The 18621-nt window shown below is 42.9% G+C and overlaps 1 protein-coding gene and 1 long non-coding RNA gene across 2 annotated transcripts in view; one reads left to right on the top strand and one right to left on the bottom strand.

The window, feature by feature from the left end:
* Window positions 1-10145, bottom strand: part of LOC106048085 (uncharacterized) — a 59796-nt gene extending 49651 nt beyond the window's left edge. The window contains exons 1-2 of the long non-coding RNA XR_010824806.1: window positions 9550-10145; window positions 8709-8832 (exon numbers count right to left, since the gene is read on the bottom strand). This is a non-coding gene — a long non-coding RNA (uncharacterized lncRNA). The remainder of the gene's footprint in view (window positions 1-8708; window positions 8833-9549) is intronic.
* The window catches only part of LOC106048077 (alpha-2-macroglobulin-like), a 41385-nt gene continuing 31742 nt past the window's right edge, over window positions 8979-18621 (top strand). The window contains exons 1-5 of the mRNA XM_067005523.1: window positions 8979-9251; window positions 14571-14754; window positions 15746-15902; window positions 16435-16487; window positions 17190-17210. Of these exons, the coding sequence (XP_066861624.1) occupies window positions 9163-9251; window positions 14571-14754; window positions 15746-15902; window positions 16435-16487; window positions 17190-17210 (504 nt within the window). The 5' untranslated portion in view covers window positions 8979-9162. The remainder of the gene's footprint in view (window positions 9252-14570; window positions 14755-15745; window positions 15903-16434; window positions 16488-17189; window positions 17211-18621) is intronic.

Genomic DNA, 18621 nt, shown 5'->3' with positions numbered 1-18621 from the left:
ATACAAGCAACAAGCCCCCTGCCATCCTGCACCTCTCCTCATCACCCACACAGCTCTTCCCTGCTCTGTTACACATGGAGCCGCGGTGTTGTCTGCACGGGGGGCTGGATAAATGCTCATGGGCTGAACCGTGCCAGAGCCACAGCACAGATGGGAACAACGCGACATACGCCTGCCCTGCCTGGGGGCCGCCGGTCTGGGGCCAGCGCTGGAGGGAGGCAGCGGCCGGCTCTCTCCGCCCTCGCCCGCCGGGCGGCGCCCGCGCTCCTCGCCGGGCCACGGGCCGCCATGGCGCCGCCGACTGCCTCAGGCCGCGCCGCTGAAGGGGCTGGGGGCCCGCGGCCTCGGGGGCTGCCCTGGGTCGCGCAGTAAGAAGCAGGTTTCGCAGGGCAGCTAGGAACGGCAGCGTCGGAAATAAAATCACCTTCGGTGCTTGTGGATGGTTAGGAAGTGGGCTAGAAGCCTGGCTAGAAACCAGGTCCCGAGGTCTGGTTTATTTGTGGTGTGTTGTAGGGTAGTATCTGATATGCCACTGGGCTGTCCTTACCGGGGGCTGACCATCCGCCACAACAGCCTCAGTGCTGGCTCCTGGCCTTACACGTCGTCTTGAGTTAGGAGTGCTTGACTCAGTCTCAGCGGGCATGACCAGCTCCTTTGCATGCACATTCCTCAATCAGAAAGATTTCTGTAAAGCTTCTATCGCTGATTAAATTCCCTCAGAGATCCTGGCCTAGAGAGTAGTCCAAGTATGTGCTAGTCCCAAATAAAGTGCCAAATTTAAAACTAACAAGTAATTAGGCCTGAAATTCTGTATGCATGCTGAGGACACTGACAATTTTGAACAAGTGTGATTAACAACATTCTGTATGATGTTTTTAGCATGCTGTGCACCATTTAAACTGTGGCCAGTATTTTCATGCTGAACTCAGTGGACTCAGAAGTTAATAGAGTGATTTGCGGTTTACAATCTACTTTAAAGAAGACCAAAATGGACAGAAGACAAGGGGGGAGAGGACTGGGGGAAAAAAGCACCTGTCATGTAAGAGTGTAAATAATAGTATTAAGTGCAGATGAGAACTGTTGAAGCGCTGACAGCTTGTATATATGTTGAAAGGAATTGGGAAAGGGATCCATTTCACTGGTTAATTTGCTAATGATGTGTGTGGAAATAGAGACTTGCATTTTTTTTTCAGGGAAAATGAATCTGCATGTCAGCACAGAGTATCACCCTTCTCAAACTATTTTTTTTTTCCAAAAGGAACTACATAATTTGAGAAACAATATGATTTGTGCTTCTGAGTTCAATCCTGAAGAAATCTGATGTCTGAGTCTCTACAGGCAGCAGGCTACCCAAATACTCACAGGATCTATCAGCCATATGTGATTTTCAGAATTGTGAAGGGCTGGCTGTCCAGGATCTGCATGATACTAATGTTATAAAAAGGCATTTCATTAAGTTTCACAGACAAGAGGAATTTGTGGGCCATGAAATTGCTTTGGGTAGAGTGCAGATTTCTGTGCTAAGTTACAAAATTAAAACTTCACTGGCAGTGGCAGGGAAGCAAGCACGGCTATGAATTTTGCTGTCCTGATACACTCCAAACTGTAGCAAATAGGCTTGATTTACACCAGCATCAGACTGCATTAAAGCAAGACAAATCACAGCAACAAAGTTGAAAAGGAGAGCAGGCTGAGTGGATGTGGATATAGGAATATATCCCTTTTGTGGGGAATTTGAGGCTAGTTAAGCGAAGACTTCAGTGTACCACATGGAACTCATAAAAAAAGCCCTCAGGTCCAGCCACATGTTATTGTGCTCAGGCAAATATCATTTTCTGGGAAAAAACAAGGTCCTGAAAAAAAAAGAAAAAAGAAAAAAAAAAAGCCTACATTTTTATCATTCTTGTGGAGCCTTCTTTTCCTCTTAGGCCAAGCCTGAACTGTTAAAATATCAAGAGCGTATTTCCCACTGCAGACTCTTCCTCTGCATACTGAAAATGTAATATTTATATCCTGATTTTATCTGGTGACTCAAAGAGCTAATTGCCAGTTGGAGTCAGATCTAATAAACATCCCATGCTCAGACGCTTCCTCCAGATTTTTACATATAAACCATGTTCTCTTTGGCTCCTGCTTACACAAGGAACAGCAGTATTCCTTAAAGTGCATTCCAACAACTCGCAGATTTCTGGAACCTGGGTGTCTTGTTTTAGCTATATGCTTCATGGCACGTACACAAAATTGAAGAAAGTTTCTTAGTTGTTCACTAGGTAAAACAGGAACACGCAGAAATGACTGAATGTCATTTCTTCCTTCTTACTCCAATAATATTGAAGTGTCATATCATTCAATCCTAGCACCTCAGAGAGTGTTATAGGTCTCAGAAGGTCAGAACTACTTTCATTTTGGCAAGATATACATGCTAGGCAAACCGTTTCCCCAAGTAGAAAATCAAACCCACTGTCCCAAAAGGTGCACTTAGTTTGCTGTGCTCAGTGTTGCACAGCACAGCTTCAAAATCTATCAGAGAACAGAGACAGATAGAGGTATCCGCAGAAACTGTTGTACAGGTTTGTGGACTGAGTCAGAAATGCTGCAAGAAACGGGAAATAAATTCACTACAGTGGTCTGCCAGTGCCTTCATGCCTGCTCTGCAGCTTATGTATCTTCTATGAATCTATCCATGCCTCTATTAAAAATGCATTAAAAGCTATTCTGAACTTTGGATTTTTATGAGAAAAAAAAAGGATAACAAAAGTATAATCACATGAGAATGTCTTTGACTAAAGTGCTCAGTCATGCTTGCTTCCCTTTGTGTTTAAGCCTTTTTTGTAGTTTATGTGTGTCATGGGACTTGCTTTGCTGCTCATGTGGAGTTCACAGCGAAGAATTTGCTAAAGGCTGATGTGACCACTTATAATGACCACGCTTGTTCTGGAACCTGAACATACACTTTTTTACTGTAGACCATAGGTCTCACCCACAGTGCAGGCAGCAGGGTGCAAAGTCTAGAGAAAAAAAAATAAGGGAAAAAGTATCTCCCCAAGAAAGATGAGCTCCAGTGTAGCAGTGTTCTCTTGCTGGGGTCTCTCAATTGCTTACCCAGTGCTCTCATTTGGAAAAAGAGTCCTTGGTTCAGGGCATTTGGATGCTTCATCTTTTGGCTCAAATCGTCTGTGATTCCAGTGATTGCAGTGTCACAAGTTAATAGAGCCAAGCTGTTAACAATGGCACAACTAGAACTCTGTATGACTTCTCTTGTTTTCCAGATTTTGTTACCTACTTGTTGATACTCAGGTCTTCTCCTGATCACCTCTGTCAAATAGGAAGTGTGAGTGATGACCAGTGAACTCACTGATCAGAGAAAATCAGGAATGTTCCAGAGGAACCTTCTATCAAGAAGCGATGATGTGCCAAAATGCTCTGAGGAAACAAATCAGCCTTGCTCTCTCATCATTCCTCTGTTGAGTTCATTTGCCACCTTCCTGGTGGGCAATTAGGGAGGTACTGCCATGTAAGCATCCCCTGACACCTGATTCATCAGACAAGTGGCATGATCACATCTGTGGCACCAATGGCTGTGATAAGGGTAGCATCAGAAAAGGGCTTCTTGAGGAACAAGTGAAAAATATATATATTTTTTTCTCTTTCTCGCTCATGTACAATTTGAAATTGTGTATTCAGTGTTAAAATGAAATATTCTGGATCTCCTCAATTTATTTTTTCTTTCAAATGTAGAAGAAAAATTTTATCAGCTAGTCCTGCAGCTCAACAGCAAGACATAACTTCTTTCTGATCAATCTCCTAAAGGGTCACCTTTTGAGGGTCTAGAATTTTTTTAAGCCAGGCATCATATTGGATACAGGACCTACAAGCCTCCTTCAAGGAAACTTCTCAGTCTTGCCCTCTCCGATCTTCTTGCAAGCTCAACACACCAATCTTCTGATGCCCTTTGATCCTGTCCTGTAGTTGTCCGCTCCTCGCTCCAGAGTTTCAGTGCTGGGTAAAATTCTCTTAAGAACATGATTTCAGGAGGGCTCCTGGACCCCATGTTCTCACACTGTGTATATAACCTGGCAGTTGGGAGAGTGAAGAATTCTTATTTGAAAGCAAAGATAGAGTAAATATGAACGAAGCACGCAGAGGTGGAGGGAATAAAAATCACCATACTGTGTATTGACAGGGCTCTGTGTGCATGCTGCAAAGTCCTAACCTTGCACATTTTTTTCTCAGTCTTTGGCTCAGTACCCACTGGGAGGTGAAGGCTAGGTTATTACCAGAAACAATTGCATAACCATGCCACATGTTTGCCTTTCCTACTTCACTTTACTGGAAGTGATAAGCTCTAGACCCTACTGGCTTGGGGTATTAGTTGAAACCTGTTCCTCCTATTCCTGTCCCTCTGGTCAAGGCAAGGTGTGTCCACACTTACTTGCTGACCTTATGCCTATGCCATGGTAAAACTCTTCTAGGAAGTCCTATACACGGAGTTTGAGATTCACGGCTAGCTCTGGAATGCACAGCTCTCCTGACATTTTCTGGCTCCTTAGGCAAGGTCCTTGTGCACTTAGGACTTGTCCTGTTCCCTACCAATCACTTGTGTCCAATGCAGGGTATCCCCAAACACGAGGGAAGTGCAGTGGTGTAATGCAGCCAGGGCAGGCTCTGTAGCAGGACCCTAAATTCAAAAGGAACCTGTTCTCCAGCATCATGGCTTATACCCCTTTTCCTGACCCAAAAGGATAAATGTGACACACTCTGCGCTGCCCACCAAGGTGCAATGTGGAGGTGTATGGGAAAGGGTTAACCATAAGAGTATCCTATTTCTTTGCCTAATACTCTATCAGGACTTCTTGTCCTGCTTTCTTGTAGCATCCTCCGTCTCAAAAATCTGTACAAACACATCAGCTGAATTACAGCTCTCTGCACCAGGGAAAGATCTGTACTGGGTCTTGAGCAGCAGATCACAGCTGGCTTAGCTGTGGCCCAGAGAGGGGCCTGGGCTTGCCCAGTGTGACCCAGCACATCAGTAACTGAGCTAAGCATAAAGCCTATCCCTTCTTTAGCTCAGCCAGCTGGCTCCTGGCCCACCACGCCAATGGATCCAGACCAGTGTTCCCCCTGCACAGCTGGAGGATCAAGCCCCATGGCAGAGCCACCACAGTAAGCAGATGCGGCACAAGGCAAGTACAACCTGGTCCAGCCGGAAAGGTGGCATAGACAGAGTCGTCTTCCACTTCTTCTTCCTGCAAAGTCATTCAGAGGGGCAGTGATTTGGGGTTTCACCTTATTTATTTATTTATTTATTTATTTATTTATTTATATATCTATTTTGTAGCTAAATGAATGAGCATCAAAAGCTAAATGGGAAAAATCTTTGAAATGCCTATGCTGTGTTAGCATGGTCTTCTTCTGTACTGGTACTTTTGTGCCATGAAGTTTGGACAGTCTCCAGGGATGGCAATCCCATGGCCCCTCTGGGCACGTGTTCTATTGCTGCACCACCCTCGGAGGAAGCATTTTTTCTGTCTGTTCAGTTAGAGTCTCTCTGGACACAGCCTGGCCCGCTGCCTCTGCTCTTGCCACTGCCTACCTCTGAGAAGAGCCTGTCTCTCCCTTGATGCTACCTGCCTTGAACACCAACCTCAGGACCACCAGAACCACCTCAAGAGGTGCTTGCATCTCATCTGAGGAGAAAGGGAGCCTGGATTATAACATCACAGAGAGAGATAAAGTGAAATTTGTAGTTTTATATGCGTTTTTTATGACTTTATGTGGTGAAGTTTTATCTGAAAAGAGAAAACGTGAGTCATAAATAGTATTGTTAATTATCTCATATGCAGTTTTCAGACACATTTGTAAATACTTCGGCTTTTCCCCACCCTTTCCATGCAATAGTCTGAGAAATACAAATGTAATAGCTTTTCATTCTTTACATCAGGGACCATCTTAATTTCTCTCTAATATCAAAACCATATCTGTCAACATGAAACAGCTAGTTTCTTGGTTATATATTTAAACAATATTAATATTATTCACTGATTACCTTGGATGGATTTAATGGTGGGATTTCAACAAGTGATCCCATTCCACTGTGCTCTATAAACATCAGACTGACATGCTGCAGATTTCTCATACCATAGGGTTAACAGCTTTGGTCGCAGTCTTTTTAGCAACAGACAGCATAGGTTTCTTTTAAGGCAAGACAAAAAGTATAAACAGAAGTAATATTTGTTATAAGAAGTTGGGAAAGGTGGATTAGCCCTACTTCGTATAGGGCTTGCACTACCAATGGTCTTGCCTTGCATCACACAAAGTCAGTCACAATCTATTTATAAAACCTAATGCATTACAAAGCACACTAAAACATGGGTAATTTGTTGATGCCTTTACCATACCTGAATAGATTTAGTTGTTCATAGGACACCACAGAAATTCATATGAGTTATATTAGACAGCCTAGATGTCCGCACTCAGGAAAGGCAGTTAATCTGCCACCAGAGCCTTCTGTCAAATTAAGATATTCAACAGGCTACTAAAGTGGATAATCTTTATTTGCTCTAATATTTTCAGTTTAATTTGAAGTTCAATTGATGAAGCCTTTTTACGGGCCTTCATTTCATTGAATATCTTCCTTCATCTGCATGTTGCGACTTTTGTAATGTTCACGCTTTCTGAGTTTTCCTAATAAGTTTTAGAGGAGCTTCTCTTCACTACAGCCTGTGAAATATTTTGTCTCCCACAAAATAATGAACCCTTTTTTTTTATCCTTCTGGGTATTGTTGTTAATCCTGTTAATTTGTACAAATGCTTTTTCTTGTAAAGCTTTTTATTTATTTATTTATTTATTTTAAGTAAATTGCTTTGGGTTTGTTTCCTTTAGATATCTCTTATCAGATCAGCTACCCTTGTTGGAAGAAGTAGCCAGTCCTTCAGATACACAATCTGTCTTCCAGGTATGAAAAAGAACCAAAAAGCTTTCAAGCTAAGTACAAGTTCAAACCAATTGTTCTGCGCTTAATGGGATAGGTACCAGATAGACTGCCTCAGTCAGTGCTTGTGGAGCAAGGTGGGCAGTAGGATGTCAGAGACCTAATGAGTGGTTCCTGGGGGACTGAAAAACAGATGTTTTGTACCTTGTGGATGGGAAATAGGTGAGTAGAAGAAAGATTGCAGTGAGAAGGATCTCTGCTGAATCCCCGCTTCTGATAGTCCTCTAGATCTATGAATTTTAGTTTTACATGCTCATCCTTAAAGCATACTGTACGTGTCCATTCTGGTTTCTTTTTGTTTTCAGTTCACAACATCCTGAATGAAAACAGAACACGTGGGGTGAGTCATGTTTTCCAACAAATATCCAGGACACAATTGCTTTGAAAACTGCTACTTTGCACAAGTTATTTACTGGAGAAGACGGAAATGGGAGGGAGAGGACAGACAATAGGGGGCATTTTTGGAGAAAGATCCATATGGCTTTTATTACTTTATAGTTACACAACCAGATTTTATCAATATTTCCATCTCTAGCTGATAATCTGCTAAATCTTTTGGTTTCTATGACTGTGTATGTTCATTCCTTTTTCATATCACGCTTATATAACACTTATTCCTAGCACTGGCTGCCTCCTGTTTGTTTTCCTTATTTTTGTGGTTTGTAAAAAGGTGTTGAACTTTATTCCATGAGAGACTGTGCCTGATTTTTGAACACAGTTCTTAAACTTCCTTTCCTCCTCAGACATTTCTCCTCATCATTCACACTGCTCTTCCCTGCAGTTTTCTGTCAGCACAAGAGTCAAGACACACTATGTAGTTAAACTAACATTCAGTTTTAACATTCACTATATTTCAAAGTTTAATATTCAGACAAACCATTAGTGTTGTTCTGATCTTATCAGTTCCTCTGTACAGATCAGAGAACCTCTGCCACTAATGTGGCTTCATATAATCACATTCAATAAGATTTGTGCTAAAGTATTTTATCTCCTGAGTATTCATACACAACAGGACTCTTCACAGGGGTCACAAATCTCTAATAAGAGCGTGACCAATCTTTGATTCTTTGATTGCAGAGACTCTGTAGGGCAAGCTGAAGCCCTACAGCTGCAGTTTTGCAGTCTTCCAAGGGCTGATACAAATACCCCACAAAGTCAGGCTACTCAGGGAGTTCTGGTAGCTTGGACTGAGTATTTCATTTTTGTGACCAGCTGGAATGTAGCAATCTTTTTTTTTTTTTTTTTTAATTACTAAATTCAACTTCTGGATAAGCTGTTGCAACAAGATATTCACAGACAACCAAGCCAAGTGAGCAGTGCTGTTTCTGAGTGACTTTCACTATGGATGCAACTCACAGCAGCACAGCTCTGAATCTGGCAAAGGGAAAGGGGAGACACCTGGGGCACCTGGAACATTTTCACCCCAGACCAGGCAGTCTAAGAGCAGGCAACACAGAATGGTGGAAGATGATCACCATGCTGGGGGGCAGGGATGCCACCCGATGGCATTGCCTAATATTTATGCATGTTCACAGTGGAAACAACATATTTCCATATCTAGACCTGTAGTCACCTCACTTTGGATTTTATTCCTGACTGACTAATTGTCTAACCTAGCAGCCCTGTTAGGGGCTTTGTCAGCAAACTACTGCAGTATTCTGTTAATATAACATGAGCAATGCTTTTGCCTGTGGGTTTCCTTTTGTCGTAACATACCTATAAACACAGCTTTTGACTTCAAAAGATGGCATTACTGGATGTCCGAGCGCTGAGATTGGATGCTACCCTCAGGGAGCAACCTTGTGTCAAACCTGGTTCATTTCCCCAAGACTGTGGATCTCTGATGGGTTAAAGAAAGCAGGGTATGAATGGTTCGAAGATTTCTAATATAAGTACTGTCCAATAAACACCCTTCCCCCACATTGAAAGTCTCTAGCCAAATACTGTCCCTCTGCTCCAGCTCCTCCTTATACGCCTCTCGCCTCTCCCCATTTCCGGATGGGTCCTGGCCCACAGCCCTTATCTCCTCTAGCCCCTGGGCTGTTTGCAGAGAGCAGTTAAAAAGGGGCTGACCCAGCAGAGAGTGGAGGGGAATTACAAGGTGCAGGAAAACAACAGCACCGGACCAGACTGGATGTCTGCTTGAGTCACCACAGTCCTGCTCTGCACCATGGGGAAGGACTGGCTCTTTGGCAAACCAGATATCTTCCTCCTTCTCCTCTTCTTCCTCCCTGGAAATACCTCTCCCACTACAGAACCGTAAGCTACACATATGGAAGGGGGAGGGAGGTCTTAGTGCTCCTTTTTTTTTTTTTTTCTGTCATTTTTCTTCTTTTCTGTCATTCTTTATACAGCTGTGCCAGTTTCTCCCATTCCTACCCTGCATCCCACTACTAGCCCAGCCCTGACCTTCCTGCACATCTCTGCCAGTGTTCCCTCTTCCCCTCGGTACTCCCCTGCTAGTCCAGCCCTGGTTCAGAACAATATCTCTGCCTAAATATATTCTTACCTAGAAATCTTCAGGTGCCTGAGTTTTTGTGGGCATGCATGTACTTACCTTTCCCGTAGTATCCTTGTTTTGATCATTGAGTCATTTCTCCGCGTTCTCCTGTTTCTTTCAAGCTGGTTTGTTCCCTTTCTCCTGTTTCTTTCATCCCAGTTTGTTTCCCTTGGCAGCATCAGACGTGCTTGTTCCCAAAGAGGATCTGTGACCTAAATTCCCTTCCGCCAGCATGGAGTCTGGCGCTGGCACCCTCCCCTGGGATGTCCACCCCGGGGCTCTGCAGGTGAGGAGCATGGCTGCAGCACTCACACTGCTGAGGGCCCCAAGGAGAAGCTCTGCAAGGGCAGATCAGCCTGGCCTCCCCACCTCAGCCTCACCTACCACAGAGGGTTCTGCAGCCTCTTGTCCAGGCAGAGCAATCTCCCTCTTTAGACTCTTGCTGCTGTCACAGCGTGCCTCTTGCTGTGCCACGGTTCTCTCCTCTGTGGTTCCGAAGCTGGTCTTGTGATGCTTGCTAGAGATCTCGTGCCGACAAGCACCGCATGAGCACTAGTAGCTGCAGCAGGAGGTGCAGCAACACTGCTGTTGCTTACTGTGTGGTCAGAGGTAAAGTGGTGACTGGCTCAAAACTGAAGGACCTTTGACTCACACTTCACCATCAGTCCCTCATTCACCTGCCCTATTTGGCTGCTTCTGGGGTAGATAAGCCAGCCAAGTCTGCTTTGGGGTCAGGCAAAGCTCTCCAGTGTCTCCACGGTAATCTTGTTCATATCCCTGCCAAAGATCAGACGGAAACTGCTTGGTCCTTTCCTCGCATAGGCAACATGCTGCTCTTTTTCTCTGAACTGAGCATCATTTTGGGAGGGGAGAAAGAGGAAAGGATGAGAAAGGTGTGAGGAGGAGAGGTGTATTTGGGATCACAGAACAAAGATAGGAGCTGAGTGCAGTAAGCAGTCAGGGAAGAGGTAGACAGTGTGGTCTGAGTAGTGAATTGCTAGGCATGTGTGAGAATAATGGATCTCACTCACACTTGGTACCGTGTGCTGCAGGGTTGATCCGATGCTGTGTATAACACAGGAGGGAAGCTACCCTAGAACGGAAGACCTCCAAGTCAAATCAAAATGAAGCTTCCAACCAAGATTTGCGTTCTGCATCTTGCACAGGGAGATAGCTTTGATAAGCAGCAACAGTTGTTGCTCTTTCTGTTTCAGAAGTGGCTATCTGCACAGGAGACACAATTAAGGTTCAGATTAGATATTAAAAAATAAATAAAACTCTTATTCACCATGTTACTGCAGCATCAGAACGGGTGACCCATTGCAACTTCCTTTTCCAGGAGAGAAGTTGGCTTGAGACATCCAAATGTCCTTTCCAAACAAACAAACAAATATATATATATATATATGTACGATACTGCGGCATACTGACAATAGGACTTTTTTTCTTACTCTGGATCTATTCTGGAAGAATTCAACAGTAGGCATTGTTCACCTATTCTGATATGTGGTTGTGCATGTAAGCTATTTTACAATGTAGTGTATAATGTTTGGGAATATATTTGAGATAGCCAAAAGTGCTTGCTCATGATGGTATTTGAATTGACAGATATGGATACAGATTGACAGAGCTGATGAAACTCAGTGGTTTCTTTGCTTGAATGTTTGTTCCAGGAAGCAGCTGAGAGTTGATACATGGAAGTATCAAGAATCATAGAATCATGTATTCTATGATTCTATGATTCTAAGCTAGTCCATCGTAAGCTAGAGTATTACCTTCTCCGTATAGACAAACTTAGCATTTTTAAGTCAGCCACTTTCTCTAGGGTCCCTTATCCCTCCTTGTTGCCTGCTTCTGATGGAGTCACTGCCTCTGTTTTCAGAATACTGCCAACCTTGCTGGCAGCGAGGCTGGTGAGGTCTCTTCTGGTAGCCCAGAAGCATTTCGTCCTGGAATGGCTGTATATGGACTGTGTGACCCAGACTATTTAAAGCTTTCATAGTACTTTAATTCATTTAGCCCTTTTCACCAACACATCTCAAAACAGTTGAAGGGAGGTCTATAAACAGCGTATTTCATAACCTTGTTTCAAAGACCGTGAAGCTGGCATAGGGGGAAGTTCTGTGCATTGGCCAAAATTTCAGTGAAACAGTGAACAGGAGGAGGAATAAAGCCAAATTCCCTATGAACTAGGTCACGCTGTCCCTTCGGTAGACTGGACGTTGCAGTCACATTGCCACTGACAGGATGCAAGGAAAATTAGATTAGGGGACGTAGGGTGAAGCTGTGGTGAGAAGGCTATGGAGGAAGGGTAGTGATGTAGCAAGCAGCTAGTTAGTGCAGCATAATCAAAAGCTGTAAGTCATTCCCTGGGTGGCTGGAGGTCCCTCCTTTCACTGCTTCTGCAGCTGCGAATAGGGGCCAGAGGTGCCTGCTGGCTCCTTACCATGCTTTATCCCATTGCCTGGTTTTGAGGGAAATGGTACTCCCTAGGTCCCACTGTCTTCAGAGTAGTTTTAGGAGGGCCCAAAAGCTCAGAGCCGGGGCAGTAATGTAGCTCTGGAATGTACCCAACTATCTCTTTCCGCAGGGCTGAAGGGAGACCACTCTACTTGTACACTTCTCACATCAGCTCTGCCTGAATACACTCAGTCCTGCGAGTAAGCATTTCTTCATTCTGATGCCCTGGGTATGATTTCCATCCCTCAACAAAGCTGTTAGTACACCACCATACTTTTTCCTAGGTCACTTGTGACTGTGTGATCTTTACAAAGTGTTTTTATTAACTATCTGGTAAGGTGCACATTAGCCTGCCCCAGTGGAGGGTCCATAGCAAAGCAGTTTAAACAGTGCTGACCCAAGGTTTCCTCCCATACAGTGATTAACATACCTTGCAGATTGAATTGCCACCAGGACCTGCTGCTGAAGAGCTTGAATGTACACAGGGAACAGGGAATACCAGGTCCATAAAAATGGCACTGCATCACACAAGAAGTGGTAAGTGATAGGTGCTGTGGGACAGAATAAAGGAGTAAGGCAGGTACTGTGCCTGAGTTTTCCACCTGCTGTACCCTTATGGAGCTTCTATTTATCAGAAGTGCAAGGTCTTCTTGTAGCAGGGATTACATCTGTGGCCCTATGTTTTCTAGCCCTTTCTGGGCAATGAATTTACCCAGGCCATTTTTGATAACCTTCCTATCAAGAGTAGCAGGTCTTCTTGCCTCGATGAGTCTCATAACAAATTTCATGTAACTGGGACCATGGGGTACAAACCATATCCCAGAGTTACCAGCAGCTGGGACTGACAGCTTCTTTCTAAGGGTCTGCACTTGGCTGCACATGCAGGTAGGGCCCTAATTATCAAATTCAGTGGTACCTGCTGGCTCCTTTTGTTCTTTACCCAGGGAAGGACAGTCAGCTGCTGTCTATCACATGATGCAATCTGGGTATGTTTGCTCTTCTTGGACTGCATGAGAAAACCAGAAGATTCAAGAGCCACAGGCTAGTCATACCAGAATTATACTTTGGACTTTATAGTACCTATTACCATTAGATTCCTTTATTTAATTTTGCACCTTAGTGAAGAAGTTCTGCTTCATTTTGTTTTTCTAAAAGTGTCAGTTAATGTTTTTACATGGTGTTGTTTAGTACATTTATTGTCACAGATGATGAACAAACCATACTTTAGGAATCCTTTGTGCATAACAGCTTTCTCTCATTCCTTTTTTTCCAGGCTAAAGAATCTTAATCTTTGTAGTGTCACTTCCTATAAAAATTATTCCAGATTTCAGACCATCTTTCATTGAATCTTTCTTCTAAATCCCTTTCTGAAATGGGAAAAAAAAAACAGCATACCATATTCGAGATGTGGATGCAATTACACATTGGCAAAATTATGTGTTCTGATTTGTCCTCTATTTCTTTACGATCTATCTATCTATCTTCTTTCTTTATGATCACAGATTTAAGGATAGTTCATTACAATCCATTTGTCACTTATCACTGAATGAGAATTTTAGAAGAGTGCTTAACAGAGTTCATTCCTGAGTGGTAATAGCCCACTAAGTGATGCATGATATACTTGATAGTATATACTGTCGGGGTGCTATTTTCTTCCCTGAATCATTCTTTTCCCTTAATGAAGAGTTAATTTGCCATATTTGCTATAGTCCCACAATACAGATAAAAGTTTTTCACAACTAGTTCACAATTTTTTCACTTTTCAACATTTTCTTACCCTGGATAATTATCAGAAAAATTTTACTTCCCAGATCACTTAGAAGTAGACTGAACAACAGGGGTCTCTACACAGATTTTCATGGTGACCTGCTTCTGCTGTACAAATGCACTATTTGTTCTTACCATTTACAACCTATCTTTTAAACACTTAATCCACATCAGAATTAATAATTGGATTTATTAATAAAAATTAGTAAAATTATCCCTTTTATTGGAGGGCAGCTTAGTTTACGTGTCTTTTGTGAGGGACCTTTGTCAAAAGCTCTTTGAAGATGCAAGTGCACTTCTGTTGCAATAAACCACTGCTCTCTGAAATCCTTTGTGTGCTCATCTTAATAAGGTCACAAACTGCAAGCACTCACATTTTTGCTCAGCGTGAGAAGGGTTTGGAAACCTGGATAAGCAAAAACAGGAGCAGCCACAGAAGTAGGTGGTTTTTTCAACCCTGTAACTGCTGAATTTTCAACCTTTTTTAGCTAATGCCTTTGAGTCTCAATAAGAGATTGTGGGATACACAAAAATCAATTAACAGCCTGGAACTTTTCACGCCATCCTTACTCCCTGCTGTGAAGCTGAACAAAACAGCCTTTATAAAGGGCTGTCTATTAGCATAGAAATAGTTCCTCTACTGAAAGCATTTTCTTGCTTTTAGGCTAATTAGTTAGGCAATTTAACATGTATAAACCCAAAATAAAATGTATGTGTTCATGTGTATATGCACTGGAGCTCACAGAGACAGTAATGGATTAGGCTTGCTGATTTGTTAATTTCCTTTCATTTAATACTGTTTTCTTTATACCACTTCACAATTCTGATCCTTGGTTCCCCCCTCTTTCTAGGCAATACATGGTGCTGCTGCCCTTTCTGATACACACCGATGCTCCTGAGAAAGTCTGTGTTCAGCTGACCCACCTGAACGAGTCTGTGACCCTGAGTGCCACGCTTGAGCATCAAGGGGAAAACAGGAGCCTGATTGATGATGTGGTGTCGGAGAAGGATATATTCACCTGCATCCCTTTCTCTGTGAGTATCTAATCCCTTTAGGCTGATCCTTTGTGCTTATTGCTAAGTCGTAGTATTACTAAACAGTTCAGAGATGAGAAATAAGACACTGCAGTTGGAAGTTTCTAAGTTAAGCCAAACAAACAAACAAAAAAAGAATTTGATGTGGAAAACTGACTGTGATAGCCTTATGAGGAACAATTTTCCTCAAATTCTGCATTCCACATGATATTTTTGTGCATGCAGGGCTTAGGGAACTCTTTCGGGATGATTCATCCTAGAACTTTGACTTTAAAGTAGAACATAACCCATCTTGGTTTGATCTCGTTAAGCCTCAGAGGAAAAATACTGAAGTGGAATGAGAACCATAGAAGATGGGGAAGTGGTAAAAGAAAGTGAAGTCCATGGGGTTATCTTGTCTCCTTCTGGGGCATATTCATAATTGTTTCCTGGTGGTTGGAGAGTAATGTAAGCAACTGGTACCACCCACAAAAAATGAATCTGGGTAGATTTCCATTTTAATAAATCACAGGATGGAGCAAGATCAGTTTTAATATTTCTTTGAGGAAAGCTTATAGATGACGGTAGGGAAAGGCTTCCAGTATTGGAAGGACAGGCTGAAGAAGCATAGTGAAAATGCAAGGAAATGGAGAAGACAACAACCCCAACTCTCAGCCTGTCTTCATAGGAGAGGTGCTCCAGCCCTCTCTCTCATCATTGTTATGGGCCTCCTCAGGACCTGCTCTAACAGATCCATGTCTTAAACTGGGGGCCTCAGAGCTGAATGTAATTCTCCAGGTGGGTTTCACTAGTAAGGAGTAGAAGGGGACAACCATTTCCCTCAATGAGCCCTCCAAGTTCACATCAGAAAGTCATGTCTTACTCTTGTTTCTGGCCCTGTGCCTTTGGCATCCCTTCAGAGAAGTTTTAGACCTAGCTAATATTCTGTCCTCCAAGGGCTCAGTCCAATGAGATGAATCAGTAAAGTAATAATTCTCTTCATTTTCCTCAGGTCCCAAAATCCAATAGCACATCAGTGGCATTTCTCACTGTGATGGTGAAGGGGGAGACCCTGCAGTTCAGAAGCCGCAAGTCAGTGCTGGTCAAGAATTCTGAGAGTTTGGTCTTTGTCCAGACAGACAAACCCATCTACAAGCCCGGACAGACAGGTACAGAGAATTGGGTTGATGTTAACTCTGACAGCAAAAAATCGTCTGGGCTTCATTCCCCAGAGGACTCATACTTTCATTAAAGTTTTCAGACTTCTTCATGGGGGGAATTACAGCCAACAGTAAATCTTACTTCTGTCAGCTGAGATCTAGGGCATGTGGTACCTTTGTCATTGCTGTTTTCCATCCTTCAGGCAGAGCATCTTAGTCAGGTGGCACAGAATCAGCTAAAGGCACAAATGTGGGATGACTTCAAAGCATAGTCTCTCTTGGCTGCACCTGAATCTACAGAGCAGAACAAGCACTCCCAAGGGACAATTCAGTTTGGCCAAGAACTGATTATCCTATCCTATCTATCACCATCTGAAAGAGAGAGCCTAAATTAATTGCTTCTATAACTTAGGGATCTCAGTTCAGAGTTTGTTGAACAGTGAAGTGAATCTGAGTTATAAGTTATTGAAACACTGACGTTTCCTGGTAATGGCTACAAATCTAACAGTGGAATTTCCTTCTTCTCCATTACACTCTTCAGTTCTATTTCGGATCGTCTCTCTGGACAAGGACTTCCACCCACTGAATGAGAAGGTAGAGACATAATTCCTTGTTTTTAACCGGGAGGTGTAATTCCCTGTTAATACCATTACTATCCTCATCCAGAACCACCAAAGAGAGCATTTAAAGCAAATGATCCTTTCTTATTCACACCATCCTTGACCCATCCCATATGTCATATCTGGTCCTGGGACACAATCCATCTGACTCCATTGACTGAGAAACCTAGCCCCTTTTTTCAAAGGGATTTAGATGTTTAGAAACAGATTACCAAAGGAATGTATGTGGATAAGCAAGCATGTAGGCAGGGAATTCATTAGAGAAAAAATGGGTGAGGCAAGTTTCTGTTGAAAGTGACAGATGTGTAGATGTTTTTGGCAGTGGGTGCAACCGCATGCTTAGAGACAGAGAGCAGCATGAAAATGACTTGATTTGAAGAAATTGGTCACTGGTGTAGTTCACCTTTTAGCTTATTTGTCAGTCAGATCCTCATATAGTTCTTCAGAAACTCTTACTTTTTCACATATTCATATTGTGGTAAGACAAAAAGTTGGAGCTCTAAAATATTGTAGAAGAGATTCTCTTATCTATCAAGAACTAAGGAAGTACAGAAAAGAACTCAGAGGACCTCTTAGAAGGTTGTTTTTATTCCCTTCAGTCCAAATCAGGAAATTACTTCCATCTGCAGGCAACCTGTATTTCTAACTCTGATTTTCCTTTGTTCTTTCCCCACAGTTTCCATTTGTCTATATTCAGGTGAGTGGATAACTACATGTATATTATTTCAGCAGAATGTGAGTGCACAGAGGTATTATTCCTCAGCAGTGGTGTTTGTAGGCTGAAGTGCAAGGGAAAAAAGATGGGTGCATGACCTTTTTCCATTGTGTAAAGGACGGCTGATTAGTAGGGCATCAAAATAAGTTCTGACAATGGTTCTTTGATTGAGGAATGTGCTGTAGGACCAAAATAGTTAATGAGTACTAGCCATGCTGTGAACAGAATTACACATGCCTAGAGGTCATATCAGAATGGCTTATTCCTCTTCCCAAGCAGAGCTAGGATTCTCTGTCTGCCAAGTATGACTGAAACCATAAAACTGCATTAAACAAATTAGCAGAATTAAAGAAGTAAAATTATGTAAGTAGGCATATCCCCTATCATCCCAAACATGCCTGTTTTTTTGTTTTGTTTTTGTTTGTGTTTTTATAGTTGAACCTCAGTGATAAACAAAAGTTAAAGGAAGGATGATTCTGTCAGTGAATGAGGTACCCACTATTTCAGCTGAGTAACCAGAGTTTTCAATTACTATCAGAGACATCTTCTAGCAGAAAAATGATAGGAAGGACCCCGTGATAGATCCTGAAGTCATGATAGCAGCACCAACAATGATGAAACTAGTATTCACAATTCTCAATTTGGTTTGTGTGATCCTGGATCCTATGTAGTCAGTCGTAGTAGTGCTCCTTGTGGCTTGAGTTCCCTGTCTCCATTCTGCCCTGTCTCTCTCTAAAGCTGGGAGTGTTGCCACAACAGGGAGGGCAGAGCATGGGCTACAAACAGGCCATGTTCTTTTTTTCTGCCGTCCTGCCACAGTGCTCTTACTCTCCCTTCACCACAGCAAATGACCAGAACAGAGTTGCACAGCTGGTGGGCTACTGACAGTCTGTGAATAGTGGAAGAAAACAGGTTAAGAGACTTGTGGTGTGGGATAGGAGGAGAACGTCTCAGAACTGCTTTATGCTGAGGTCTCTCTCCTGGGTGCAGTGCCCCAAAGGAACAAGTCCCCTGAATACAGGAATTTCATGAAATGATCAAGAAGGAAGAAAGCCTATCCACTGCCTCCTGAAATCCTATATGCCTTTGTATAAAAAGACTAATAATTTCATAACCATTCTTGTATCAGTACCATGAAAAGCTTCCATTTCAAAATACCAGGAAGGCCTGGAGAGCTTTCAGCTCCAGCCTGTGATGTGTTTGTCAGTACTGTTTAAGCCAGCTTGTGTAGGCCTTGTCCTCCATTCCCACCGGCACCTCTCCCTTCCTTACTGCTCCTTTTCAGTCCAGCACTGCTATTCAGCTTTCACAGATATCTGTGAGGCAGTCTTAGAGAAAGACTGGGGCTTTAGAAAGACTTACAGACATAGACTGGGAAACTCACCTGGCAACA

Source organism: Anser cygnoides, chromosome 1, assembly GCF_040182565.1.
Source record: "Anser cygnoides isolate HZ-2024a breed goose chromosome 1, Taihu_goose_T2T_genome, whole genome shotgun sequence".
NCBI classification, from domain to species: Eukaryota; Metazoa; Chordata; class Aves; order Anseriformes; family Anatidae; genus Anser; species Anser cygnoides.
Note: the sequence above shows the minus strand (reverse complement) of the source record. Positions and strands in the feature narration are given on the sequence as shown.